Here is a 24,886-nt window from a genome sequence, read left to right as displayed (position 1 = left end):
GCACCTTTTCCAGTGTACTAAAAAAAATCTTGAGGATTCTAGTGTTCCCATTTACATTTGAAAAATAAATTAGAATCTTAATATGCAAAAAAAATTTAACAATAAAAAAAATACTCCTTTAGTGTAAAAAAAAAAAAAAACAAAAAACGAAAAACCGAGTGACTTGGCTTAGGTTTTGCTAGAAAAATGAAATTGAAACTGAAATATCCCCTGGAGTAATCAGCTTAAGTGGGATGTGTGAAATGCTTTTGAAAATTTATTATCATTTCTGTTTCTAAAAGGAAGCAGGCCCTCTTTATTCACTGTTGACTCCATCATAATAGGAATGTGTATATTTGCCATTTTTTAAAATCCAACAAGGAAGAAGTCCTTTTACAAACTGGAAGGGAAGACTTTTATACATATGTTGAAGTTCTTATGTCATGTCGCCATGGACTGAATTGTGTTCCCTGAAATTCAGACATTGACGTTCTAATCTCCAATGTGATGGTGTTTGCAGCATCTGGTTTAGATGAAGTCATGAGGGTAGGATCCTCATGGGGATTGATGTCTCTCTGATCAGAGACACCAGATAGCTCTGTCTCTTGCTCACTCCGGACAGAGCAAAGAGGCAGCCATCTGCAAGGCAGGGAGACAGCCCTCTCCAACACACGAATCTATGGGGATGTGGTCATAGACTTCTCAGCCCCCAGAACCATAAGAAAATACATTTCCTTTGTTTAAATGACCGGGCTGATGGTATTTATTATGGCAGACTTAGCTAATATGTGTGTAAAGAGTACCTAAAATAATCCATTCAACTTCTCCATGAAATTTCTGCTAAATGGTAATTACAGAGACGGTGTAGGCACTTAGCTAGGTGTGAAGTCACCTTCTCATGTTTTGCTATTTAATCTCTTCTAAGGAGAGAAAAAGTAAAAAGGGGGTTGTTCTTAATTAACCACATCTTATCACCCATTAGTAATTGATCAGTGTAGCTTACGTTTAATACTATTAAAAGTAATAAATCACACCTGACATCCTTTTTGAAATTTCTCTGGTGTCATCCAGTCTTCAAGCATTCTCAGAATGGACGCTCCCTGTGGTAGAAAAGAATGGCAGGTTGAACTAGTAAAGGATAAGCAGGAAACAAACACCGGGGATTGAAATTGTGACCAGTATTGCAATATCTTATTTGTGAGATTATGTCTTCAAGATGACCCTACTAAATCACTTTGCCATAACTCCATAGTTTTAGGATAAAAAATGTGACTTGGCACACCCCCTATATCTCCACCTCTAAAATAACTAAAAGATAAAGAGAAATTGATACAGTGGCCATCATTTCAGTGACTTAAGGTTTAAATAATTACTGCACTTCACCAGATGAACCAGCAGATGGGGCTTTTCTAATGAAAGAGAAACGTTAGAACACTTAGAAAACTCCTCTATTTTTCAGGGACTAAGGAAAGTAATTCCATGATAAAATTCTGCTTACTTCTTAAAGTATATTTCAATACTTCGAAAAGATTACATTTAGTGGAAATAGTTAGTTGAGGAATTATCTGGTCAAATAGTTTAATATAGTTAAATATATCATTAATGTTAAAATCCTCTTCAAAAGTAGTTTATCTCATTTGGTTTTATTTTACCTGAGGAATCTGAGGAAATCCTCTGCTTTCAACTTTCTCTGCATATGTTATAAGATTAATACTGAAATTCACTATTTATACACTTTTAAATCAATTTTCAAGTAACTCACCAGAAAAACATGTGCTTCCCTAGTAAGGGAGCAATTTTTACTGTCATTTAAGTACACATTATTTTTGTACCTACTAGAAGGCTAAAGACTTAGAACATTTATTTATTTATGGCCTAATATCTTAAAACCATGGAATATCTCTGACTCAAAGAAACTGATTTAATAAAATATAAATGTGCCCCTCTGAGTTATTATAACATACCATAAGTGGATTAGAAATGTCCATTTTAACAGAGGAAAGAATTATTGGTAATGTGAGACAAAAATGAATAAAGGAAGCCTAAAAAGATGCCATGGGAATAATGACACAGAAAGCCACAAATATGATGTTATAACTTTGAAATGGTAAGACATAGAAAGCTTTTTTCAATCAAGCCATTTTATCTAGTATTCACTTTAATAATTATAATATTTTTTTTAAATAAAAAACTTTAGGTATTACCCAGAATAACAAAATAGATTCATTTTCATTGGCCTTTGAGCCACCCAGCATAGTGGGTAAGCCATGAGCAGCAAAAAGGAAATGACTAAATTATACTGCATGCAAGCATGAAGTTGTTTAGAGGAGGAGCTGTAGGAAAAGCTGTGGGAGAAAGTGGGTCACTCTAGATCTACAGTAGCTTTGCAGAACATGTTCCTGGATAAAAATGCCCCATCTACAACATGCTCATAAAGTCATCTTTATATCATATAAAAATGATTAAAAGTCGTTTCTTCAAACTGAGTTGGGTTTAACTTCTTACTGCCTTCCCTAAAGGATTCTATTAGAAATGGTATCCACGTATATGGCACCAAAGACCACACAGCAGAAGATTAGCTGTCCTTTAAAAAGTCAAATAAAATAATTTTAAACTTGAAGCTTGAAATGTAAATGTTCAGTTAGAATGAAAGAAGTTATAAACAAAAGTTAAAGGAGAAATTTTTAAAAATCTGATTCAAAATCCTGTGACAATGACCAGCATTGATCAGTTTGACTGAAAAGTACAAACTGTTGAATATTCAGCAACCAGAATAAGCTCTACACTGTTTCCTAGAGCCCATTAGCACAGTCTCACCATTCTTTCCATTTTGAGCATTTACTGAAAGTCACTAAACAGGAAGATGTTCACAACAATGTCCTATTTTCCCTACCTTGCTATAGGATATTCCATCAAAAACAGATGTTATTTCAGCAGGAGTTGTCACGGTGACAACAATTGGGTGTGAAGACATCAAAGAATCATCCTCTTGAACAGGTAATACATCTTCAAGTAACATCTGGTCTCTCTGAAAGGACAGAATGAACCAAAAAAAAGACAGCACTTCCTTTATACTAGCTCGTATTTCAAAAATATCATTTATATATCACTTGGGGGAAAATAAATATAAATGACTCAAATTACTTAAGACAAGGATTAGGTGTTTAAATTAATCATATTTTACACCCTTATTGCTCTATACTGATTCCATTCTCTCTTTCTACTGTAATTTCTTTGACTTCAGCGCTATATGATGGGACAAGAAGACAGAGGCATCTGTGAATTCTGTTTCTGCTACTTCTGCGTAACTTTTCTGTAACCGCGCCACATTTCTGTAACCGCGCAATGGGAATGGTATCACCTCACAGATTTGTTCTCAGAATTAAGACAGGGTACATGTTGACCAAAAATTGGTGTTCAGGATTTTTTTGGTCAACCAATTATTAGAATTTGAATGATTCATACTTAATCAAAGAAAATATTAGTTCTTACTTTAGTTCTAATAATCGTCTTCTCATCCCAATGCTATGTTTTCTCAGCAAAATAGAATGGTTGAGAGGTCTAGCCCTATAGTCAGACTTTCATGGTTTATAGCTCAATTTTTTCATTTTCTAGGCATGTAAGTTTAAGGTCTCTAACCCATCAAAGAGGGACGATAGTGGCTTATGCTTTTTAGAATTGTTAGAGAATTCAATGATAATGCATGCTATGCATTTGGCATAGTAACTGGCAGAGTGAAACCTAACACATTAGCTGCTATTATTATTTTGATTTTTAATCAATTAGATTCTGAAATCTCATTCTGTTAAATCACTACTTAAAAAAATCAAGATTTATACTTAATTAAAAACATTCCCCAAAGAAGAGTGAGCTATATTTACATTTTCCAATTTTGCAATTTCCATTTATAATAGGCAAGGCACTATTTTCAAGTGATGATCACCAGTCAAGGTAATTTTCACTTGGATTTTAAATTTTGTTAAACCTAAGAGGCTTAAGTTAAGTAGAAAGAATTCAGTTCTCAGTGTCAGGAAATCTGACAATGGTTTTGGTTGTGTTACCAATTGTCTATTTGAGACTGGAAAGTTTTATTCCCTTTCTGAGCATCAGCTTTTTCACCATGAAATGAGGCTCCACTGTTGTGGTACTTATCAGGCTTTCCCACAATCTGTCTGTATTTATCTCTTCCCCTCCACCCACCAGAACCTTAACTGGGAACTCCTTGAAGGCAAGAAATATGTTTTCTTCTGTTTGGGATCCTCTGTAGTGTTCACTGAACACAGAAGACTTAATAAATGTATGAAAAAATGGTTGGATGGACGAATGGATGGAAGAATGGTTGGGAAGGATGTGATTAAATTTAATTTAAGAACTGCATACTTGGGGTGCCTGGGTGGCTCAGTCAGTTAAGCATCTGACTCTTGATTTCAGCTCTGGTCATGGTCTCAGGGTCGTGGAATCAAGCCCTTTGTTGGGCTCTGTGCTCAAGCAGATATTCTCTCTCTCTCCTTCTCCCTTGCCCCTCCCCACTGCTCGCTCTCTTTCTCTCTCTCTCTCAAATAAATACATAAATCTTTAAAAAAAGAACTTCATACTGAATTCTTCCGAAATTTAATTGGTGTTTTGAAATACTGAATTAGAATATTAAAATGTTAAATATCTTATATATAATACAACAATATTAAAATGTTATAATTTCTTATAATATCTTGCAATAAGAAGGGCCTCAAGTTATTTTATAGAAAATAAGGAACAATATAATATTTCATTTATACAGTTTAATTTCAACAAATTACAAAATCAACAATTTTCAACATATATGAGTGATTCTCAGTGAGGGAAAAGTTTTCCCCCCAAGAGTCAGCTGGAAATACCTGGACACATTTTTGGTTTTACAGCTGGGGAGGGAGAGTTGCTTGCATCTAGCATATATGGGCCAAGAATAACCCTTAATTTCCTAAAATGCACAGGACAACCCCCACAATTGTAAACCACTCTCAAATTATCTGGCACAAAATGTCAAAATTTCCATGGTTGACAAATCCTGGTGTAAAGTTTTAAGCAGGAATCATTGTAAATTAAGTTTCTTACTTTTTAAAGTAGGTTATAGGAAGGGGCCAAGGGGTTTTAGGCATATAAGGGTGTGTTTTTGCTTTTTCCAGTGGAGGGCAGTAGTCTCTACATTACGAGTCCTGTAATTCCTACTTTTTCACAGCAACACACTTCTACTTCCACATATACAAACAGATAAGAGCACTTACACCATCTAAATATGGAAAAAACAGATTAAGCTTTTCAGCAAAAAAAAAAAAAAAATCTTTAGGGTTCATAGATGTCTTTGTTCCAGGCCCCTCGGGGACACAAGGTAGGATGATACAGTAATTACACGTATTTTTTGGAGCTTTTAAGCTTACAGGATAGAGAACAATGTTCTTCTTTTATAGAGGAGAGAACTGACTCAGGATATGTCACTTGCTCAAGGTCACGTCCCCTATAACACTCAGTTTATGCTCTTCTCTCTTTATCACACTATTCCAACAACCTTTGTAAAGTAAGTACTTTGCAAAATTAGACTTCGATTTTTCAAAGGATTAACACTGCAGAACTTAAATACAGAGCTGTGTTGTCGAGCTCACTATTTTGTTTTCCTGCTTTGACACATGTTATTGAGAGACTCTGTCCAGGACATCCTCAGATTGGGGTGGTCAGTTGCCTTCCAAGGCCTGGGCATTGGCCCTCAGCAAGGTATAGTTCAGTGGAACGAACTGACTCCACTCTGTACTCACAAGGACATTCCCAGTTCACCACTGCACCAGGCCCCTGACCCAGGAACACTGTTATGGTGTAAAGGTTTCAGTCACTTTGCATTAGGCCATTAGACATTGAGAGCTTATGTGTTTCGGGCTCACCATTTGCCAATCTTTTTCTACTTGGTTTACTCCGAGGAACTCAAAGAAGGAAGCAAATCCTTCATTTAGCCACAAGTCTTCCCACCATTCCATGGTCACAGTATTTCCAAACCACTGAAATTATAAGCAATAAAGAGACAGTTAAATTATTATGCTTGTGGTAGAGAGGCCTAGAAATTTGCAATACGTTTATTTTTCCATGTAAATGTCACTGGATAGAGAAGTGGCAGGCATTATACTTAATTAGCATTTGTTCCCTGCTTGCCTTTTTTTTTTTTTTTTCTATTTCTCCCGATTTTTAAATGATCTTAAATTCTCCTTAGTTTATTGCCTTTATTTAGGTATTATTACTGGGCCTATTTAAAGTCAAACTGAAGTCCAGTGTGTATTTACTAAAGGCAAAACAATGTGTCTTAAAAGGTTTCAATGTGTCTTAAAAGGTTTTCATGGTAAGATATTTGCTAGCACTAAGAAGACAGGCAAGATTTTCTGATTGGCTATTTTTTATTTGCTAAGTTATTATTAATCTCAATCATTCCTATGGTCGTAAGCCACTTTTAAAATAAAACAAGCTAATTTGATACGAAGATTCTATACCTGATGCACAAGTTCATGGGCAACCACACTGGCCACCCTCTGCTGGTTTGATGAGGCTGATTCCTGGGGGTCATAAAGCAGGTTTGTTTCTCTGTAAGTGATGAGACCCCAGTTCTCCATGGCCCCAGTGCCAAAATCTGGAATAGCGATTTTATCTATGGAGAAAAAAACAATCCTGTGAGAAATACTTCTTTGAATTTGTTTATAACATTTCTTACTAAATTAAGTTCTGTGCACAAATGCTTTTTTAAAAGGCTAAAAATAATTTCTTAGAGTAAAAAACAATCATCTATTTGTATGAACTTTTCAGCCTTCATGCACTCACACTTTCCATGGAACTTTTCTTGTTAGCCCCAGATATCAATGTGTCTTTTAGTTTTCAAAGGATACTAATGGCAATACTCTTTTCAGTTCTCTATAATTTTACGTCTTTTCTCTCTCTCTGTACTTCTTTTTTATTGGCTGTTTTTTTTTTAAGAGTTTTACTTAGGTAACAGAAAGCATCTGTTTTTGAGGATAAGCTGTGAGGAATAAGGAAGTGACGTTTACAAATGAAGACTTAGAGACACACAGTTTCCCAGTGCACAGAAATATATTTTTATCCAAGGATGCAGAATATTAAAGAATATAAAATTCACTTTTCCTCTATTTCTGTACAATTTGAGATCAACCCAATTCTCTACTGGTTACCACCCATTTGCATGCATTAAATAAGTTGGATCAACATGAAATAGAGTATGTTCTTTCTAAACTCTCTTCCAGATCTAAAATATTGAATACTACCAGGAATTTCTATTCTTTATTTTTGCTTGGGCCTATAATCTTTGATAAAACATCGGACAGGAAGAGGCAGTGCCTGTCAGTTCTGTGTTAAGTCCCAAACATAAAATGTTGAGTTTGATTAGTGGACAAAATACAGATTCTTCAGCTAATGAACTATGATAAAAATGTAATTTCTTTATTATTATACATAATTTTTTGAAAGTAGGCTTTATGCCCAGTGTGGAGCTCAGTGCAGGGCTGGAACTCACAAGCCTGATACCAAGGCCCAAGCTGAGATCATGAATCAGATGCATAACCAACTGAGCCCCTTAGGCACCCCATATTATTACTTATAGTTTAAATGAGGCATGTAAATAAAAATAAATTTTTATCTAATAGACAAGCAAAGGTCCTTTCTGGTTACCATAAAGATTCTTAAAGCTTTTTATAAAAGAACAAAAAGTGGATAGATCTTAAACAAAAGTCAAGATTACAGCAGTGGTTTCCTTTCTGAGTTATTTTCATTCTTAGTTTCGGTTATTTTGTCACAAGAATCCCACTTAAAAGGCGGAGAAGTATTCCCTGCAAGGGCCATTATTTTCTATAATATTATGGAGTGTAATTTTTACCTAATCCTTGAAAGCATGGACTTCTTTGTGACCTCATTTCTCTAGTGAGTATTGACATTATAATTAACTCCATTGTATTTAATAAGTGGGGAGTGTAATAAATGCAGAAGTCAACTGTACAGAAAGTCTAAGACAGAGTCAACTCAGTAAGGATTGAAAATGCATTTAAAAGTATAAAGAAGAAGGTGTATGGGGGAAAGAGAAAAGGGGAACAGAGAAATAAATTTGTGAGAGTTCCACTGCCTACTTTATCCTGGGTGGTTCAAGTAAGATAAAGAGAAAAGAGACTTTTAAATTAATGTGCTTTACATTTTATTAAATATTATTCTGATGATGAACAGTTGCTTCTTTTCCCATCTCTTTCTCTAATATTTGGGAGCTGATGCCATTGAAGAGAAAAATGGAGCATCTGCAAAGTTGCCCAGAGCCACAGCTACTCCCACATAGAGAATCTGGCATTCCCAGTCACTTCACATTGATAGTTGATTAAAGTAGAGGCATAAACAGAAATAAAGAAATCAATTTGGGGTTGACTTCTTCCTTGTCATCTTCATTTTATCCCTACAAATATCTATATGGGTGGTTCACTTAAAGTTTTTGTTAATACCACTCAAAATTACTAATAAAGCACTTCTACTTTGGGTAGCAGTATCCTATCTACACCATTTTGATCATAGCCCAAATTTTATTTTAAAAGGAAAACATGCCCCCCCCCACTTAGGAAAAAAATATTTATGGAAGGAGTATCAGTGTTTCATTTTAACTGCTGGAGAATCTACAATTAGTCTTGTACAATGGAAAGACTAGAAGCACATGGGACTCCTATAGCATCATTTATCCTTACCAGTTATCAACTCATTGATGGTAGGGAGGCAATGCAAGCTATACAAAGGGTCATGATTTTTAAATCAAGGAATCTAGGTTGCTATTTCGGGCTCCATTATTATCGACACCTGCAGTTTTGCACATTACTTTAGTCTTTATTTGCAAGTAAAATTCTATGCATTTATCAGGTACGACCAGAGTAAATATGGACATTATTCTTGGAGGAATCCAAAGTGCATCTTTCAGCATCTAGTAAATAGACACATATTTGGGCATATAATAAAGAGACTAAGGGGTGACTATTAACTAAGAATGAGAAAACTTGAAATGATTTGACTTAAGTAAAAACAAAGGCATATTAAATATAAGAAAATAAAAAATGAGTCTCACCTAATTTAGGAAGAGCATAATGCATAGCAAAGTATTCTTCAAAATAATCAAACACAATTTTAGTTACATGTGCAGCATACTCAGCTGTGTGCTTTTGCTGTGGCTGGACGTATATAGTGAGCTATTAAACAAAACACAAAAATTTAGTGAAAACTTTTCTTTATTTGATAAAACACAGAAACTATGATATAATGGAAAGAAGGTAAGCTTTGGAGTCAGGTAAGGACTTATTTGAATCCGAGTTTGGGACAAATGATTTCACATCTCTGAGACTCATGTGGAAAGCAATACTGTATAACTCTTTGAGCTATTTCCACTCATGTGGAAAACAATACTGTATAACTCTTTGAGCGATTTCAATAACTAGAGATAATGTAAGATACAATGGTTGTGTCCAATTTATTTTTAAAATGTTATTACTTTTTTCCATTTAGAACATATATTCTTCATATCTATGTGTCTACCCATCTTTCTATCAATATCTATCTATCTATGTATCTGTGTTATTTATCTTTGAAGAAATGAATCATATGACTTTTCTCATCTAAAGAGTTATTTGGTATATTTTTTCCACTGTACTCATCTACCCATTAATATCCAAATTACCCTTTTGATATTTTAACTATTTTACTTTCAGAGTCTAAAATACAGTAATTCAAAATTATCTGAGAGGGAGGCATCAATCCTCTAAGTCTCTAAGATATTATTTTGTGTCCCTATGACATGACTTTTTGTCCCCTGGTTTCAGCATATCTGACCCAGCATAGCCAACATGATATTGAAGGAAAAAAACGAAGTTGGAGGACTGATACTACCTGACTTAAAGACTTACTATAAAGCTACACTAATCAAGACAATGCAATGTTAGCAAAAGAATAGACAAGTAAATCAATACAACACAATGTTTGAAAAAGAAGTCTTTAAAAAACAAAAAATTTGTGAGAGGGCACCTGGGTGACTCAGTTAGGCATCTTCTTTGGGTTCAGGTCATGATCCCAGGATCCTGGGATAGAGCCTGCTTCTCCCTTTCCCCCCATGCATGCTCTCGATCACTCTCTCTGTCTCTCAAAGTAATAAAATCCTAAAAAAAAAGTTTATGAGGAATTCAAAGGAAGCATATTTGCTGAACTTAAGACCTGATTCAAAACTCTCAAGTAAAGCAAAATATGCTTATTTGGTAAACACAAGCCCATCTACCTGAGACACATGACTCATCATTTAAAAAAGGAAAAGAGGAAAGAAATTACGCCTACTTTCTTCCTGTATTATTCCAAAAGCATTGCTAGTTTTGGTGTTCTCTAAGGCACACATCTCGAACCATCTTTTCTTAGATGTGAAAAACAGCAGAAAGATCCAAGAATTTAAAGGCCAACTACTGAAAGAGCATCCCTGAAATTACCAGAGCTAGCTCACTGTTCCCACATCCACTGGGTAGCTGACATTCTTGCTTTAATTGCAAAAGTAAAGATGTGTTCGTCTTCATCTCCAAAAGCAACACAACTCACTCAACTACCATCCCAACAGTCTTTGAGCTTTGTCTTGGGTTTGGGTTTGGTTTTGGTTTTTTCAGTTACTGGGATAGGTGATACATTTTCTCACCATTCTCATTCTCTTTATGAAGAGAGACTTGAATTTTCCAAGAAGTTGAGTGAAACTAAGGATCCAGTTTGTGGCCACTGTATAGAGCAAAGGTAATTGCCCCCTATGAAATCAAGACCATTGTGTTTAGCCAGGACAGCCGCAACGCACACTGAGATTCTCAGAACCTTTTATCTGTGAATTAGAGTGTAAAAACTCCCTTGGAATTTCTATCACATCTGTTCTCTATCATTGAGAAACTTGAGGAAGGATAGTTCCTTTTGACCTACTCCACTGTTAACCACTTACTTACTTTTGTGCCACACATAATGTTTGGAGAATCAAAGGGTTGAGAAAGAAGGAGAAAGAGGAAGAAGTAATAACAGTGAGTCCCTAGACTCACTGCTGTGAGTGAAGAGAAGGAAGAGGTAAGAGTAGGAACCCCGGATGAACATCTGGAAGGAGAAAGGCTCTGTTCTTTGTGCCGAATCTTCTTTCCCATGCTAGTGGATTGGCTCCCTTCACACAGAATGCTTCTGAGACAACATAATCTGGTTTTTCCCACTCTCCATATTTCTGTGGTTGGATTGATGTTAATGTAAATTCAATCAGAATGAAAGTAGCCCCTTCCTCTTTTGTTTCTGAGAAACGCCAGCATGAAAGTATGTTCTGTCTTTACAGTCTGGCCAGTCTGAAGATCACCTGTGATCTGTGACCTTTATTTTGAAGGGTCATCAATCATATTTTCTGACCATTGCTCTGATTCACTGAGCTAAGCACTCAAGAATATATAAATTCGGTCATTAATCTTGTAACATAATCAGAAGAAGTTTATCTAGTGTGTGTCCTATCTGCCATATGTAACAAACATTCTTACTCTAAAGACTCTACCAACATGCTTAATACCGTGTGCTCTCTGAAGCTTCAAAATCCTTTACGTGGCATCCATTTAATAGCAGATCAACTTTGATGTTCAGATTTGGTGATTTAAGCATCCTCTCCTCTGCAGCTGCCAGCATTCCTCCTCTGCTAGGTTTTTCCTACTCTCTGGCCTCATCTTCAGCGGATGGTCCATCTGCATCTCCCTCTCCTTTCTGTGGGCTTTAGTAAAGGTAGCTAGACTTCCTTCATCATCGGCTAAGCCACAGTGCCTTTGTCCATGACAGCTTAGGAAACTACCCCTGAATTGTCATCACTTTGTAATAATTGTCATTTTTCGAGTTTACAAGCTTGTTGCACTAAGGTGACTTTTTAAAGCCTATGACTGGCAATATTGAAACGGCATGGAGTGAGGAGGGAGATATGCACATACACTCTTTCTTCTTCCTGCCTTCTAAAAGAGACATACATCCTTTATTATTCAAGGGTTCTGTTAAAGGTCAAATACGAAGTTTACATTTAAGCTTTATAATCTTATATAGAAGTATCAAGTTTGTAAGCCTTCAAAAACCTATATTTGGTTTTTAGAGATAATATGTTTCCTAAGTAAATCAAATTACCTAGATATACCACTGTTGGATACTACTAGTCATATCTTATAACACGGAATCTATGGAGCTGGTGTCAGATCTCAGGTCTATACTTTCCAATGTATATACTCAGCTGATTATTCCTTTGGGAGGTGTGATATATCTATATACTTTATCATTATCATTATTGTTGTTACTTTTCTCTTATCATATGGGAACTGCCTGTAAAGAAGACTTCCACAGTTCTTCATATTGTCCCTTTCACTCAAGCGATTTCAGGAATTTGAGAGATGGAATTTCTGTCCACGAAAATTAGGAACCTGACTGGTTGTGGTCACTTCCTTCATGTGTCATCATTATGATTAATCATTAGTCCTACTGAGCATTTAAAATTTTCAGGTAATGTGATAAACGCATTCTGTGCAATGTCTCACTCTACACATCAATTCTACGAATCTGGCATATTCACAGTAATACGATATAATTTTTTGCCTCACTGTTAAGTCCCACTATTCTAGTTTCCACAATTAGAAAGTCCAAAGAGTTCTGAAAATAAAAAGCTTTTTATATGTTCAGAGCACACTAATTTGGCAGTCTTGTTTGACCTGAACAAATAGTAGTTTTTTAATCATCTTTTTATCATCATCTCACTTCAAGAATACGCCTATTTTTGTAAATAATGACTCTCTGATTGTAAGGTGTTGCCCCAGATGCTGCTGTGGGTACTCAAAAATATGCAATAGTTGGGATGCCTGGATGGCTCATTGGGTTAAGCCTCTGCCTTCAGCTCAGGTCATGATCTCAGGTTCCTGGGATTAAGCCCTGCATCAGGCTCTCTGCTCAGCAGGGAGCCTGCTTCTACCTGTTACTCTGCCTGCCTCTCTGCCTACTGTCCGACTGAGCCACAAGGCACCCCTAGCCATCCAGTTTTGGGTAAGAACTGTATACCTCTATTTCATATTTTAGAGCTTGAAGGGTTTTAAAAATAAACTTCCTCATTGTGTACATGAGAAACATGAAGACTAAGGCAAAACTGACAGTAGTCTTCAGTCCAAAGTTGGGTTTTTATTGTATCATCCTGTCTCCTCTCCCTCCTCTAAGAGTGAAAACTGACTCTCCCTGGCTGCAAATTCAAGTTCACCTCAGCCCCTGGCTCACGGAGTGACAAGGAGCATTAAATAAGCTAGTGCATAAAGTAGGGCTTGACATGTTAAGAGTTTTATGCATCCCATTGAGAACACTGGTATCACTGCTGATAAGACATTGAATGATTAATCTCTGTAATTTTCTTTGTCTGCCCTTCCTTATAGGTGAGTGATAACCCCATTACCAGTAGGGACATTAGGATGATACCAGCGGGAAAAAAGTAAAAGTGTTTGACTGCCAAAATAGGCTTTTCCTGCCCACACAATAAATTTGAAAGCCAAAACCTTTAGATTTGCCAAAGACTGGTTAGAAGTGCTTTGGGATTTAAAAGCAGAGGGCCAAGAAAAAAAGCAACCTGCAGAATTTATGCTGTAACAATAGATTGGAAAGAGAACAGAGGGGGGCCCATCTCTCCTTCAAAAAACTACGCTAGAATTACCTGCACCAGAGAAAGGTAGTGAGGCTAAGGAGTCAAGACTGTGGAAGGACGCATCAGGGTCAGAGGTGAAGGCCCTGAACACAGAAAGTCCCTATGAACAGAGAGGCATTGGCCTGAACAGACTGCCAGCCACCACCATCACCACCGCCCTGGTCAGAAGCCAAGTCAATGCCTGCAGGGTTCCCACAGCCGCCTGAGAGCACGATAGGTCAGCTGTGCCCCCGCTCCACGTCCTACTGTCCTTGTGGACTGCGCCATCCAGGTTTGCCCAGGAATGGACAAGGAATATAAGTCTATTGCTTATCTGTGTACATCTCTTGTCCCAGCATAATTCATAGCACCATCTCTATTATTTATATTTTGCCTATTAAATATACTTGACCGATTGGCAACGGCCTGGCTTTCCGCCGTCGATCATTTCGCAGGTTTAACACCTGTTCACCTCTTGAGGTTTTATAGTCTTACCTGAACTGCTCCAAGTAGGGACACCGCTATATAAGGCCCAGGATCTCCACAGGGCCTCTAAACACAGGGCGAGATCTTTGGCATTGTAAGAGATGATATGACCAGCAAAGACCCGAAAACCCACTTGGGTGACACTGGACAGCAGTGACCACCTGCTTCACATGGCAACTGAACCACAGGTATCTTAGCATCTTTGGTTCCCATCCGGCCTTAACTTCCTCCCCGTGCACACGGCCAGGGCTCAAAAAAGCTACCAAAATAATCTGACTGGTTGTTTCGTTACCATTGCCCGCGTAGCCAGGCTGAGCAAGAGAAAATAATTCCACTTCGTTTATAAGTCCAGAAACGCGCCCTACAGGTACAGGGCTGGTGGTACTTAGATATGCCGCCCGTGTGTTGAATCGCGAAGCCTGTGTTCCTCCGCATGTTCTTCCGGCGGCGGGCAGCGTTGTGGCGGAGGAATACTCGACAGAAAGCAGGGGTGGTACACCGACGGTTTTTCAAGTTTTGTTTGAGGCTGCCTGATCCCAACAATGTGGTCTCTTCTTCCTAAGTTTGAGCTTGCCCATTCCCCACAGAAAAATCATCATAAATATGCAAAACCGTGGCTCCAGGGGTGGGGGACTAAGGACTATTTTTCTGCCTTGGCTTTGCAGGTTCAAAAGTGGCCAGAACTCTGGGTTTGGAACTCAGCTGCTGGGAGGTGCTGTTTGAGAAACAGCCTAGCACCTTCACCTGGGCTCCCCCAAGGGTTTGTGAGTAGCTTACTTTTCATTTGAGTCAAAACTGAAGTTGTTTGAGGCTTGATGATAATCATTAGTGCAGTATAATTTTTTTTAGGACAAAAACCAAATTTTAAAACGTCTAACTTACCTCATAGACTTTTATAGTACTTTTAATTCATATTATATTTACACTTTTGCAAATTTAAATCAAGAATACGAATCATTATCGATCCTCTATGGCTTCCTGAAATGAATACATTCTTTTGGGGAAGATTAAGAGCCATGAAATTAGAATAGCCCTTCCAGTAGAGAAATGAATTCTTTTTAAAAAGCTCATAAAAACATTATTAAGATTAAAGTCATTTTGAAAGCTTCACAAAGCCATAGCAAAAATGTCCTTTTAAATAATAAGGTAAACCTACATCAAAAATAGCTCTGGGGCAGTAGAAAATTGTCATTAGAATGTAACAAGAATAGAGGTGGGCAAGATCCACTGATGAGTAAGAAAATTAGTGGTCAAAGTTTAAGGAGAAATACGATAGGTATATAACCTTTAGTTATCTCACCCTGTAAATATTTATTCATTACTAAGGCTAAAATATATCTCCATAAATTTTCTGATAGTCTTTCCTTCAGGAAGTGGGGCTTAATCCCTTTCCTCTTGGGAATGGGCTGTACTTAGTGATCACTTATAAGAGATAGAATACAGAAAAGAGAAATAGTAATGTATACTACAGAAGCCTAGCAGACATCACCTTAACCAAGTGATCAAAATTAGCCTTGCCAGTACTAAGTTGTGTTCATAGCACCTACCCCCTGACGTGATCTAATGAGAAGGGTACCTTAGCTCTGTGTTATTTTTCCTTCAAATCCAAAATCCCACGCAAATCATGAGAAAACATCAGACAAACTCAACTTGAGGGACATTGTACAAAATATCTGACCTTCAAAAGTATTCAGATCATTAAAAATGTGGAAGGACTGAGAAAATGCCATAGACTGGACAAAAATAAGAAGACATCATGACTAAGCACAATGTGGTATCATCTATTAGAACCTGGAACAAAAAAAGCAATTAGTGGGAAAACTGGTGAAATTCAAAGAAAGTCTGTAGTCTAGTTCATAGTTTTGCACAAACCTAATTTCTTAGTTTTGATGAATGGATGATAAATGGTTTTGTGAGATGTTAGCTGTGGCATAAACTGAGTGAAAGTGGCATAGGGACTCTGTTGTATCTTTGCAATCCCTAATTCTAAAATTACCTCAAAATAAGAAATTTAAAAACATATCTGAGTATAAAACAATGAAACATTTCTAATGACTATTTCCATGTGAGGGAATGCATAAATGAAAATCCATGGCAAAAAACTCCTAAACCTTCTCTAAAATATAAAGCTTATTAAAACAAACAAATACCATACCCCTGTTTCCTGCCCTTAACCAATCTTTCCAATCCAGACAAATAATGGACTTAGCCAGAAGGAAGTAAGAAGGTACAGACAAGTAGGAAGGATTCACTCAAACGTGTAATTCCAGTGCAACTATTCAGGAATGATCCTGTAGCTTTCTGGAAGCAGGCACACTATAATCTCTCTTACTGAGTTAATCAAATCAATATGGTTATAGTATAAACCTAAATAATGGGTAAAACTAGCACTCCCTTAGTGAGCAGTCCCCCTCAACTTCTTCCCTCGTTCATGAAAGCCAAGGAGAGACTAGAGTTGAAATAATCTCCAGAAAGGTAACTTTTTGCATATGCTTCTTTACAAAAGACAGAGGTCAAATGCCCAAAGAAACCCAAGACCTAATTAGAACTTACTGTTTCTCAGGAACAGGATCGCCCTTACCATGTAACTTGTTTTTAATTTGATTCCTGGAAGATTAGCGCAAAACTAAAAATTCTGACTAAGTTACTAAAGTCATAGGTCAAATGTACTTCTTAAAGCTAATAACTTAAAATGATTTTATACACGGTAACATGGGTGATTTTCCTTGTTTTCTATCCACTTTTTTTTTTAAAGATTTTATTTGTTCATTTGACAGACAGAGATCACAAGTAGAAAGAGAGGCAGGCAGAGAGAGAGAGAGGGAAGCAGGCTCCCTGCTGAGCAGAGAGCCTGATGCGGGACTCGATCCCAGGACCCTGAGATCATGACCTGAGCCAAAGGCAGTGGCTTAACCCATTGAGCCACCCAGGCGTCCCTCTATCCACTTTTTTGGTCCAAATTTTCAATAATGTATGTGTATTTAACCCATAATTTTTAAAATTTAAAAATACATTCATAATCCATGTTGTTCTGGATTTGAAAATGGAATGCAATATAGCCCAGTGGAAAACTCTGAACTAACCTGTCAGGTTAATGACATTTTTATCAAGGACATTGTTTCCCATAATTTGACTCCTATAAAAATAATACAGCACATTTTGTTGATAATTCAGGAGTTAATTCACTTAAGTGAAAAAGTCATATAATCTCCACATTTTGTACTGAACATGTTTTTTTTTTAAGTTTTGTTTTTCAAAATAGAATTCAGTGATTTCATTTATTTTATTTTTACATTCCCATAACTTATTTATTTTATAAATGGGAGTTTGTACCTTCTGACCCCCTTCACCCATTATACCCACCTTCCACCCCCCTGCCTCTGGCAACCACCAACATGTTCTCTGTATCTATGAGCCTATTTTTTCAGTATATTTTTATTTTTGTTTTGTTTGTTTTTTAGCTTCCACATGTAAGTGAAATTACACAGTATGTCTTTCTCTTTCTGACTTACTTCACTTAGCACTGAAGATGCACTTATGTTGTCACAAATGGCAAGATTTCATTCATTAATTGCAGAATAATATTCCTCTGTGTGTGTGTATGTGTGTGTGTAATTATCCATTTGTCCACTAATGGACACTTAAGTTGTTTCCATATCTTGGCTGCTGTCAATAACACTGGAATGAACATAGGACCACATATATCTTTTTGAGTTTGTGTTTTCATTTTCTTTGGATAAATACCTAAAGACTTTATTTACTTTAAAACCCTTAAACAATCAACTAAACCTGAAAAAGGCCTCAGAAGTTTTCTTACCAACAGAGTTTAAAATCTCTTTCCATCAAGGGCTGGCCTCAGTTGTCGCTAAATTACTTGGAGTAACCCTTCAAGTTATTCTGGGTTTTTTTGGACTGAATCAAAATTTAATGCAAATAATATTAAAAAAAAAAAAAAAGAAATATACAGAGTTAAAAGTCTTTGGAGCTACCTTCCAAACTCAGTTACCTTTCTTCTTCTCTTCTTTTTTTTAAGTTACCTTTCTTCTTAACAATATTTTGGGATCAGTTCTCTGATCTGATTTTTTCTCATGAGAAACAAGGACATTTTAAGAATACTGAATCGTTCAACTACTAATAAAAACAATGCAGTCTCCAGTAAACAAGAAGAACATAGGTCTGGATTCTTGTTTGCTGATATAAAGGAATTACTGCCAGAATGGCGAACACCTCCAAGAGAATTTAATCAGGGTACTAATGATTCTTGATCACACAGTATAATCTGATTATAAATAGCAAATGATTGCTGTACCAGAATAATACTGTCAGAAGTAAAGTGGATAAGAATGGTCTTTGGGGGTATCTCAGTGGCGCATTTGGTTAAGTGTCTGACTCTGGCTCAGGCCCTGATCTCAGGGTTCTGGGATCAAGCCCCACATAGACACCCCACTGGGTGATGAGTCTGCTTGTCCCTCTCCCTCTCTTGTCCTTTCCCCTACTGTGCAAGCTCTCGCTCTCTCTCTCTTTCAAATAAATAAGTAAAATCTCTAAAAAAAAAAAAAAAAAGAATGGCCTTTGGGCTTATTAAATTTCTACTAAAAGCATTGTATTACCCAAAAACTACCTAGTTTGTTTGTTTGTTTGTTTTAACTTAAATAGAAACACAGGGACTTTGGGTCAAGATGCTACAGTAACCTGAAGATCTGATGTACCCCCATATACAGGAATGACAGGTGCAATGTAAAAATGAAAAACCCACAAGACACATTAGGACTTTAAACAAAATCTCCACGGACTTGATAAAAATATAAAGCAATGGGCAGAACTCAAGGCACAGGTCAACTGATAATTGGTAACATGTTCCTGAGGGTCAGGGCCAGGTAGGTTATGCTTTGGAAATCATGTATCTAAACTCTGGCTACTGATTTCTCATTGTTTTCTCATAGCTTTCTGTTCTATTTTATGGTGATCATACCTTCCTGAATCTCCAAGAGCAATAATTGAAGACTGTATGTGTGAGAAAGTTTCATTTTTTACAGTTTTTTTTGGGGGGGGATTCTCTTTACTTTCCCCAGTTATTACTATTTGCCCCCACTGTGTTTTTCTGTTTATTTGTCTTGGGTTTTCTCTTTTATGTTTCTTCATACACCTGTTGATCTGAAGTTGTCTGTTCAGCTCTAAGAACGCAGCAGAGTTGGTTTGTGTTCCCGCCGCTGTCACATTTAGGTAGACTTATGTAGTTTGGTTTCCCGGTAATTCTTTCTGGAGTGGGAAATTGCACTGGGGCATTTGTGCTTGCGTGCTGTTAGATTTCAATTTAGAGGGAGTGGGTAGGAAAAGCCAGGCGGGGACCTTCTCAAATGCCAATGAGGCGAAATTTACCACAAGCTGACATTCATACTAGATGTCTTAAGATTTCTTACAAGGTTCTGTTCACCTTTTGTAGAAAACAGCCTACCAGGTTTTGCAGGAGGGCAAAATCTGGTTGCATGTCTTCTGTAGACAGGGTGGGAGGAAAAGCACCCACTTTACTAAGCTCCATGCTCACTTTCACTGCTTTCTTCTGACCCAGAGTCTCTTGGAAGTGTCCAAGGAGATTATGGCTTTCTGTTCCTCTCTTACCAAATAGGTGACCAGAAAGCAATGTATTATGACAATATTCATTTCCCAACCAGATGGCGAAAACGTCACCAAATTTACGACCAAATGTTATATGCTTAGCTCTGATATTTATGAAATATTTACCACTTCAAGGCCATCGGGATCTTCTGCCAAATTATATTTTCCATTATATCATCCAAATCCTCTATATAAAATCCATCACTAGATGGTACAGGCTCTAATGACTCAACCAGTCAGCGTCACCACCTTACAGATAAGTGTCCTTGGTCAGAGGACCAGGTGATAGAGTCACACTGGAAATGCAAACATACTGTCACTGTGGGAAATAATACCAAGAAGCCTGACATTTTGCTGATTGCTTGGTTGCATGGTCTTCATTTAGGAAATTACGTCATCATTAATGAATTGTTTAAGCTTTTTGCTTTGCCTTGGCATTTCTACCCAAAATTTAAAAACTTGCCCCAAACATAATCATCATGTTTAAAAATTGGTGTGAAAACACTTGCACACAACGAAAGACATTCGTGCAACTCAACTGCAGGGGATGAAGAAAGCACCTCCAGTCAAAAATTCTATGACTGCTGTGAGACAGAAGAGAAAAGAAGCTGGACTAATGCTTTCCCCTCTACGGGAAGAGCACCAGCGGTGACGTGCACAGCACAGAAAAACCATTTCCTTTTTCCAGTGGCATTTCTGTTTTACACCTAATATTATCTATTAGCCCCCAACAGCGCTCTTTACCATGACTGAAGGTCACATCAAAGCAACGCATGTGGTAAGGGATGACTGATACACAGTGCCTTTGAAAAGGTCTCAGGACATTCCCCCATTTGCTACAATCTGGACACACTATAGACAGCATGCTGGCAATCACAATTGACTTCTACTGCTTAACCTTAAGGTAAATTCCCGCGGGAGGTAGTTTCATCCCTTCCTTGCAGTGATTGGTAAAGAGGTAAACATATTTTTAGAATATCATATTTCAGAAGGTACAGCAGGGCACGATATTTGGAAAGATTTGGAGTCTCCACCACTTGCCACGTGGGTGATTTTGAGCAAATTACTTAAACATATTAAATTTCACTTCTCTCATCTGTAAAATAGGAATGATGATGGTTTTTTCCTTAAAAAGTTATATTGCTAAGAGTATGAGGTTTTATATATGTAGTATGTTGCACAGAGGTGAACTAACCAAAAGACAGATTGAGCAAGTGTTTAGGGCAGAAGCAAAATGGGAGACTCCAAAATGAGAAGACTAATTAGGTAAAAGTATTTGCATTTTCAAAAGAAAATTATTGAATTGGTCATCTTATTTTATTTTATTTTATTTTATTTTCAAGATTTTATTTATTTATTTATTTATTTATTTTTAAATTTTTTTAAAGATTTTTTTATTTATTTGACAGAGAGAGAGAGAGAGGGGTCACAAGTAGGCAGAGAGGCAGGCAGAGAGAGAGAAGGAAGCAGGCTCCCTGCTGAGCAGAGAGCCCGATGTGGGACTTGATCCCAGGACCCTGGGATCATGACCCTAGCCGAAGGCAGAGGCTTTAGCCCACTGAGCCACTAACCCACTGAGCCACTCAGGTGCCCCAAGATTTTATTTATTTTTTGAGAGAGAGAGAGAGAGCACATGTGCACATGCCAGAGAGCACAAGTGGGGTGGAGGAGCAGGTGGAGGGGAAGGGGCAGAGGGAGAAGCAGACTCCCTGCTATGTGGGGCTCGATTCCAGGACCCTGAGATCAGGACCCGAGTTGAAGGCAGACACTTAACCAACTGAGCCACCCAGGCATCCTGGTCATCTTGATTTTAAAAAGCTTCTTTATCTCTCACACTTTAAAAAATATTTTTTGACAATTTGTTGTTGTCTTATTTTGAATTACATGTAGGAATGGCATTCCAGACTCTGAAGGGTACTCATCTTCCTACAGTCTCCTCTTGCCTCGCTGGTCTCCAACCATGACCCACCCAAACACACATACTCAACCACTTCACTAAATTGGGCACACTCAAATAATTTAATATATTTGTGCTGATGTACTTGGGAGCTTGCTTTGGTTTTAATAGTGAATTTTCTTTTCAAAATAATCTCAAACTAGTCATTCCTATGCTGGTCATGTTTGTTTACTTTTCACACATGTCCTTTTGGCTTACAATGTTCTGGATTATTCAGTGTATCTATCATCAGGCTCACGGATCCCGAGAACTAATGGGCTTTCCCCGTCTGTTATGTGAGGAGAAAAACTGTTCAAAAACCATAGACAATTAACCACAAATGCATAGGTAGGAAATCTTAAAAAGTATAATGGGACTCACAGGTATTCCCCGCTTTGACAGTCTCTCAACACGGTCAAACTGATGTACAGCAAAGCACACCAGGTAAGTGCTCATAGGGACGGACTTCCTGAAAGTTGTTCTATTCCATTTATCGTCCATCGACTCTTCTTTCTATTGAAAACAAAAGATCACCTTTTGTTGATCAAAAGATCAATCACATACTCAACAAACAAATTATTTCTCCAAATCTGGCTTTTCAGTCTGTCTGTCAGAGCTTAGGGATAACATTTCTTCTTACTCCTGTATGGTGATAAAAGAAAAAGACCGAAGGAAAAGGCATTTATTTTTAGTCCTGTGAAAGAGTGATTCGGCTGTGTGCTATATGAGGTTTCCCAAGGAAGTACAGAACTTTGACTGTGATGCAGGAGTTTGTCTTTGTGCATTAATACATGATCCTGACCATAATCCTGACCAAAATTTGAGGGGAGACCAGCTCCATCAATGAAGAAAAGGCTCATGCTCCCAGGGAGCAAGGGAGGGCAGTCACTGTACCAGCCATAGCAGGCTGGTGGGTTCTCTTTTCCATCGCTGGGGTCTCCATCAAAGACCCAAGGTATCATCATCACTAAAGTCACTGCTTTGGTTACCACGGACAGAGAGAAGGATTTCATTCCTTGATGTCACTACTGATTCCACCTGTCCAGTTTGCTGTCCATGCCAGCACTGCCTTCCTTGCCGCCAATCACCAGTCCAACTCTATCCATGGATACTTGCCCAACTCCTGCTACCATTGTTTCAATACTTCCGTGGACCCTGCAGCCACATAATAAGTCCCCACTGGGGGAAGCTGAGAAGCCTTCTTGGGGAATTAAGTGAGGAAGGCTGGACTAGAATGAGTGCTCCTTGACAAGTAAGCCTGTGAGGGCAAGTGCTGGGAGAGAAGCATGCAAGCATCAGCAAAGTTACTCTACAGTAAGAACTAGCAGTGTCAATTTTGATCTCCTAATGACCTAGAATATTCTCCTTCTACCAGGACTACTGTCTGGAATGAGTGATGGGGGAGGAAATACACTCTGCAAAACGCAAAGGTCATCTGGGAGGTCTAAAGCAGAGGCCGGTAAGGTTTGCATCCTCTCTCCTCCCATCTGCCCTCCTCCTTCCAGATGGAACATTCAAAGGGCCTTTTACCCTGACCCAGTCTTCTAGATTAGTGGGTCAGACTTGAAGTTTATCCTCTCCTCTTTCTTCTCCAGTCAAAACTCAATGGGTTGGGTGACCAACACCAGAAGAAAACAAACTGATAAACGAATTCACATTGGGAGGTGCAGACAATGATTTACTTTTTAACCCTCTCAAAGCTTTGGTTTGCTTTATTTGGTTCTTGCTTTTTGGAGGAATATTTACCATTAAAAGGGATTAATGTCAATGATGGCATTTCACATAGAAGATCAGAAAGACGGGAGATACAACTTAGGCAAGGTGTTTTTCTGGTATTAGGTAGATGACATTGTATCTAAGGATGAGCCCAACCTTTTTACATGTCAATATATGTGCATTTATTATAGGTATAAGGTACAATAACCCTCATCCTTAGGTAATGACACTTCAGTTGGCTGCATTACTCATTCTGTGATTGAGGGTAATAGGAGAAAAAGCCTTATGCCAGCAATTATATAGACAGAAATTGCTGGACCCTATTTTTTGTTAACGTTTCATGAGCAGTACTCGTTTACTAGAAAATCTATGGGCATGGGTTGTCCTGGACTTGGATTCTGTCCTCCAATAAGTTTTTGCAGTAGCTCTATCTTAAACACTGGGCTTATATTCAAATGAAAAGCAGGAAGAATGACCAGGTCCAAAAATGTTTTAAAGCCTCTCATTCATTGAGTTGGTTATTAGTCTGTCAGAACTAGGGGATTCATTCAGTTAAGCACAGCCCATCTGAGGAGTGTCTACTTTTTTATTCTTGTTTGGAGCCCAACCGTGGCTTTTTGACCTATGATATGCGAGGTTAAAGATTTTTAGAAATCAAAGAAGAGAGATTGCCAAAGTGCGTTTTCAGGCCTCTACATGAACTGTGAGAGCACATTTAATTTTAGAATTCAGTGGGTTCTCTCATAGCAAAAGAAGATAACTTACCTGATACTATAAATAGACAATCTGCATAAACAAAAAAATACATAAAGGGCTTACCTCCACTGGCATATTTGAAACTGCCTGATATTCTTTGGGGTGGATGATGGATATTGTGTAAGTTGCCTTTTTGTTGGGCTCATCAAAACAAGGGAAGGATTTTCTGGCATCTGTTGGTTCGTGATCAGTGGCCGCTATGCTCCTTAGAAACAAACACACAAACAAAATACATGTCACCTCTTCTGACAGCCCCTGTGTTTCTATTCCTATACAAAAAGTCAACTGTGTGATTACAACTGCATATAATTATAACCACTATGTGATTATACTGCATTTCTTAAAATGACCTTCCATCCAGAAAACAATCAAATAGTTGTCACGGTCTTTTTGGAATTTTCAGGTTAACAAAGAAATGAATGTCTGGAAACTGCTTGCAATCTTTTGTATGAATCATTTACTATTTTGGTGCCATAATTAAAAATCTGTGAAACGTAGATAAACAAAAATAAGTCCAATTAGGAGCTATCACTCTTTCCACCCGAAAGCCATTGAGCAACAAGTAGATAAACGCAAAGCCAAACTCAAGGACTTGTTTCTAATTGTCCTTGTGAGAGGGAACAGCTGTGTCCTGTCACAAAGCAGAGGAGTATCTTCCAGAATCCCCAGCTCTTGTCCCTCAT

At 37.7% G+C, this 24,886-nt stretch overlaps 1 protein-coding gene across 1 annotated transcript in view; it reads right to left on the bottom strand.

Moving 5' to 3' along the window:
- ENPEP (glutamyl aminopeptidase) overlaps positions 1-24,886 on the bottom strand; it is an 81,974-nt gene that overhangs the window by 44,850 nt on the left and 12,238 nt on the right. The window contains exons 2-8 of the mRNA XM_032333152.1: positions 24,267-24,408; positions 22,113-22,244; positions 9,092-9,212; positions 6,486-6,640; positions 5,889-6,002; positions 2,873-3,007; positions 1,014-1,079 (exon numbers count right to left, since the gene is read on the bottom strand). Of these exons, the coding sequence (XP_032189043.1) occupies positions 1,014-1,079; positions 2,873-3,007; positions 5,889-6,002; positions 6,486-6,640; positions 9,092-9,212; positions 22,113-22,244; positions 24,267-24,408 (865 nt within the window). The remainder of the gene's footprint in view (positions 1-1,013; positions 1,080-2,872; positions 3,008-5,888; positions 6,003-6,485; positions 6,641-9,091; positions 9,213-22,112; positions 22,245-24,266; positions 24,409-24,886) is intronic.

The sequence above is a fragment of the Mustela erminea genome, chromosome 2, assembly GCF_009829155.1.
Source record: "Mustela erminea isolate mMusErm1 chromosome 2, mMusErm1.Pri, whole genome shotgun sequence".
NCBI classification, from domain to species: Eukaryota; Metazoa; Chordata; class Mammalia; order Carnivora; family Mustelidae; genus Mustela; species Mustela erminea.
The sequence above is the reverse complement of the archived record's forward strand: the minus strand, read 5'-3'. Positions and strand labels throughout refer to the sequence as shown.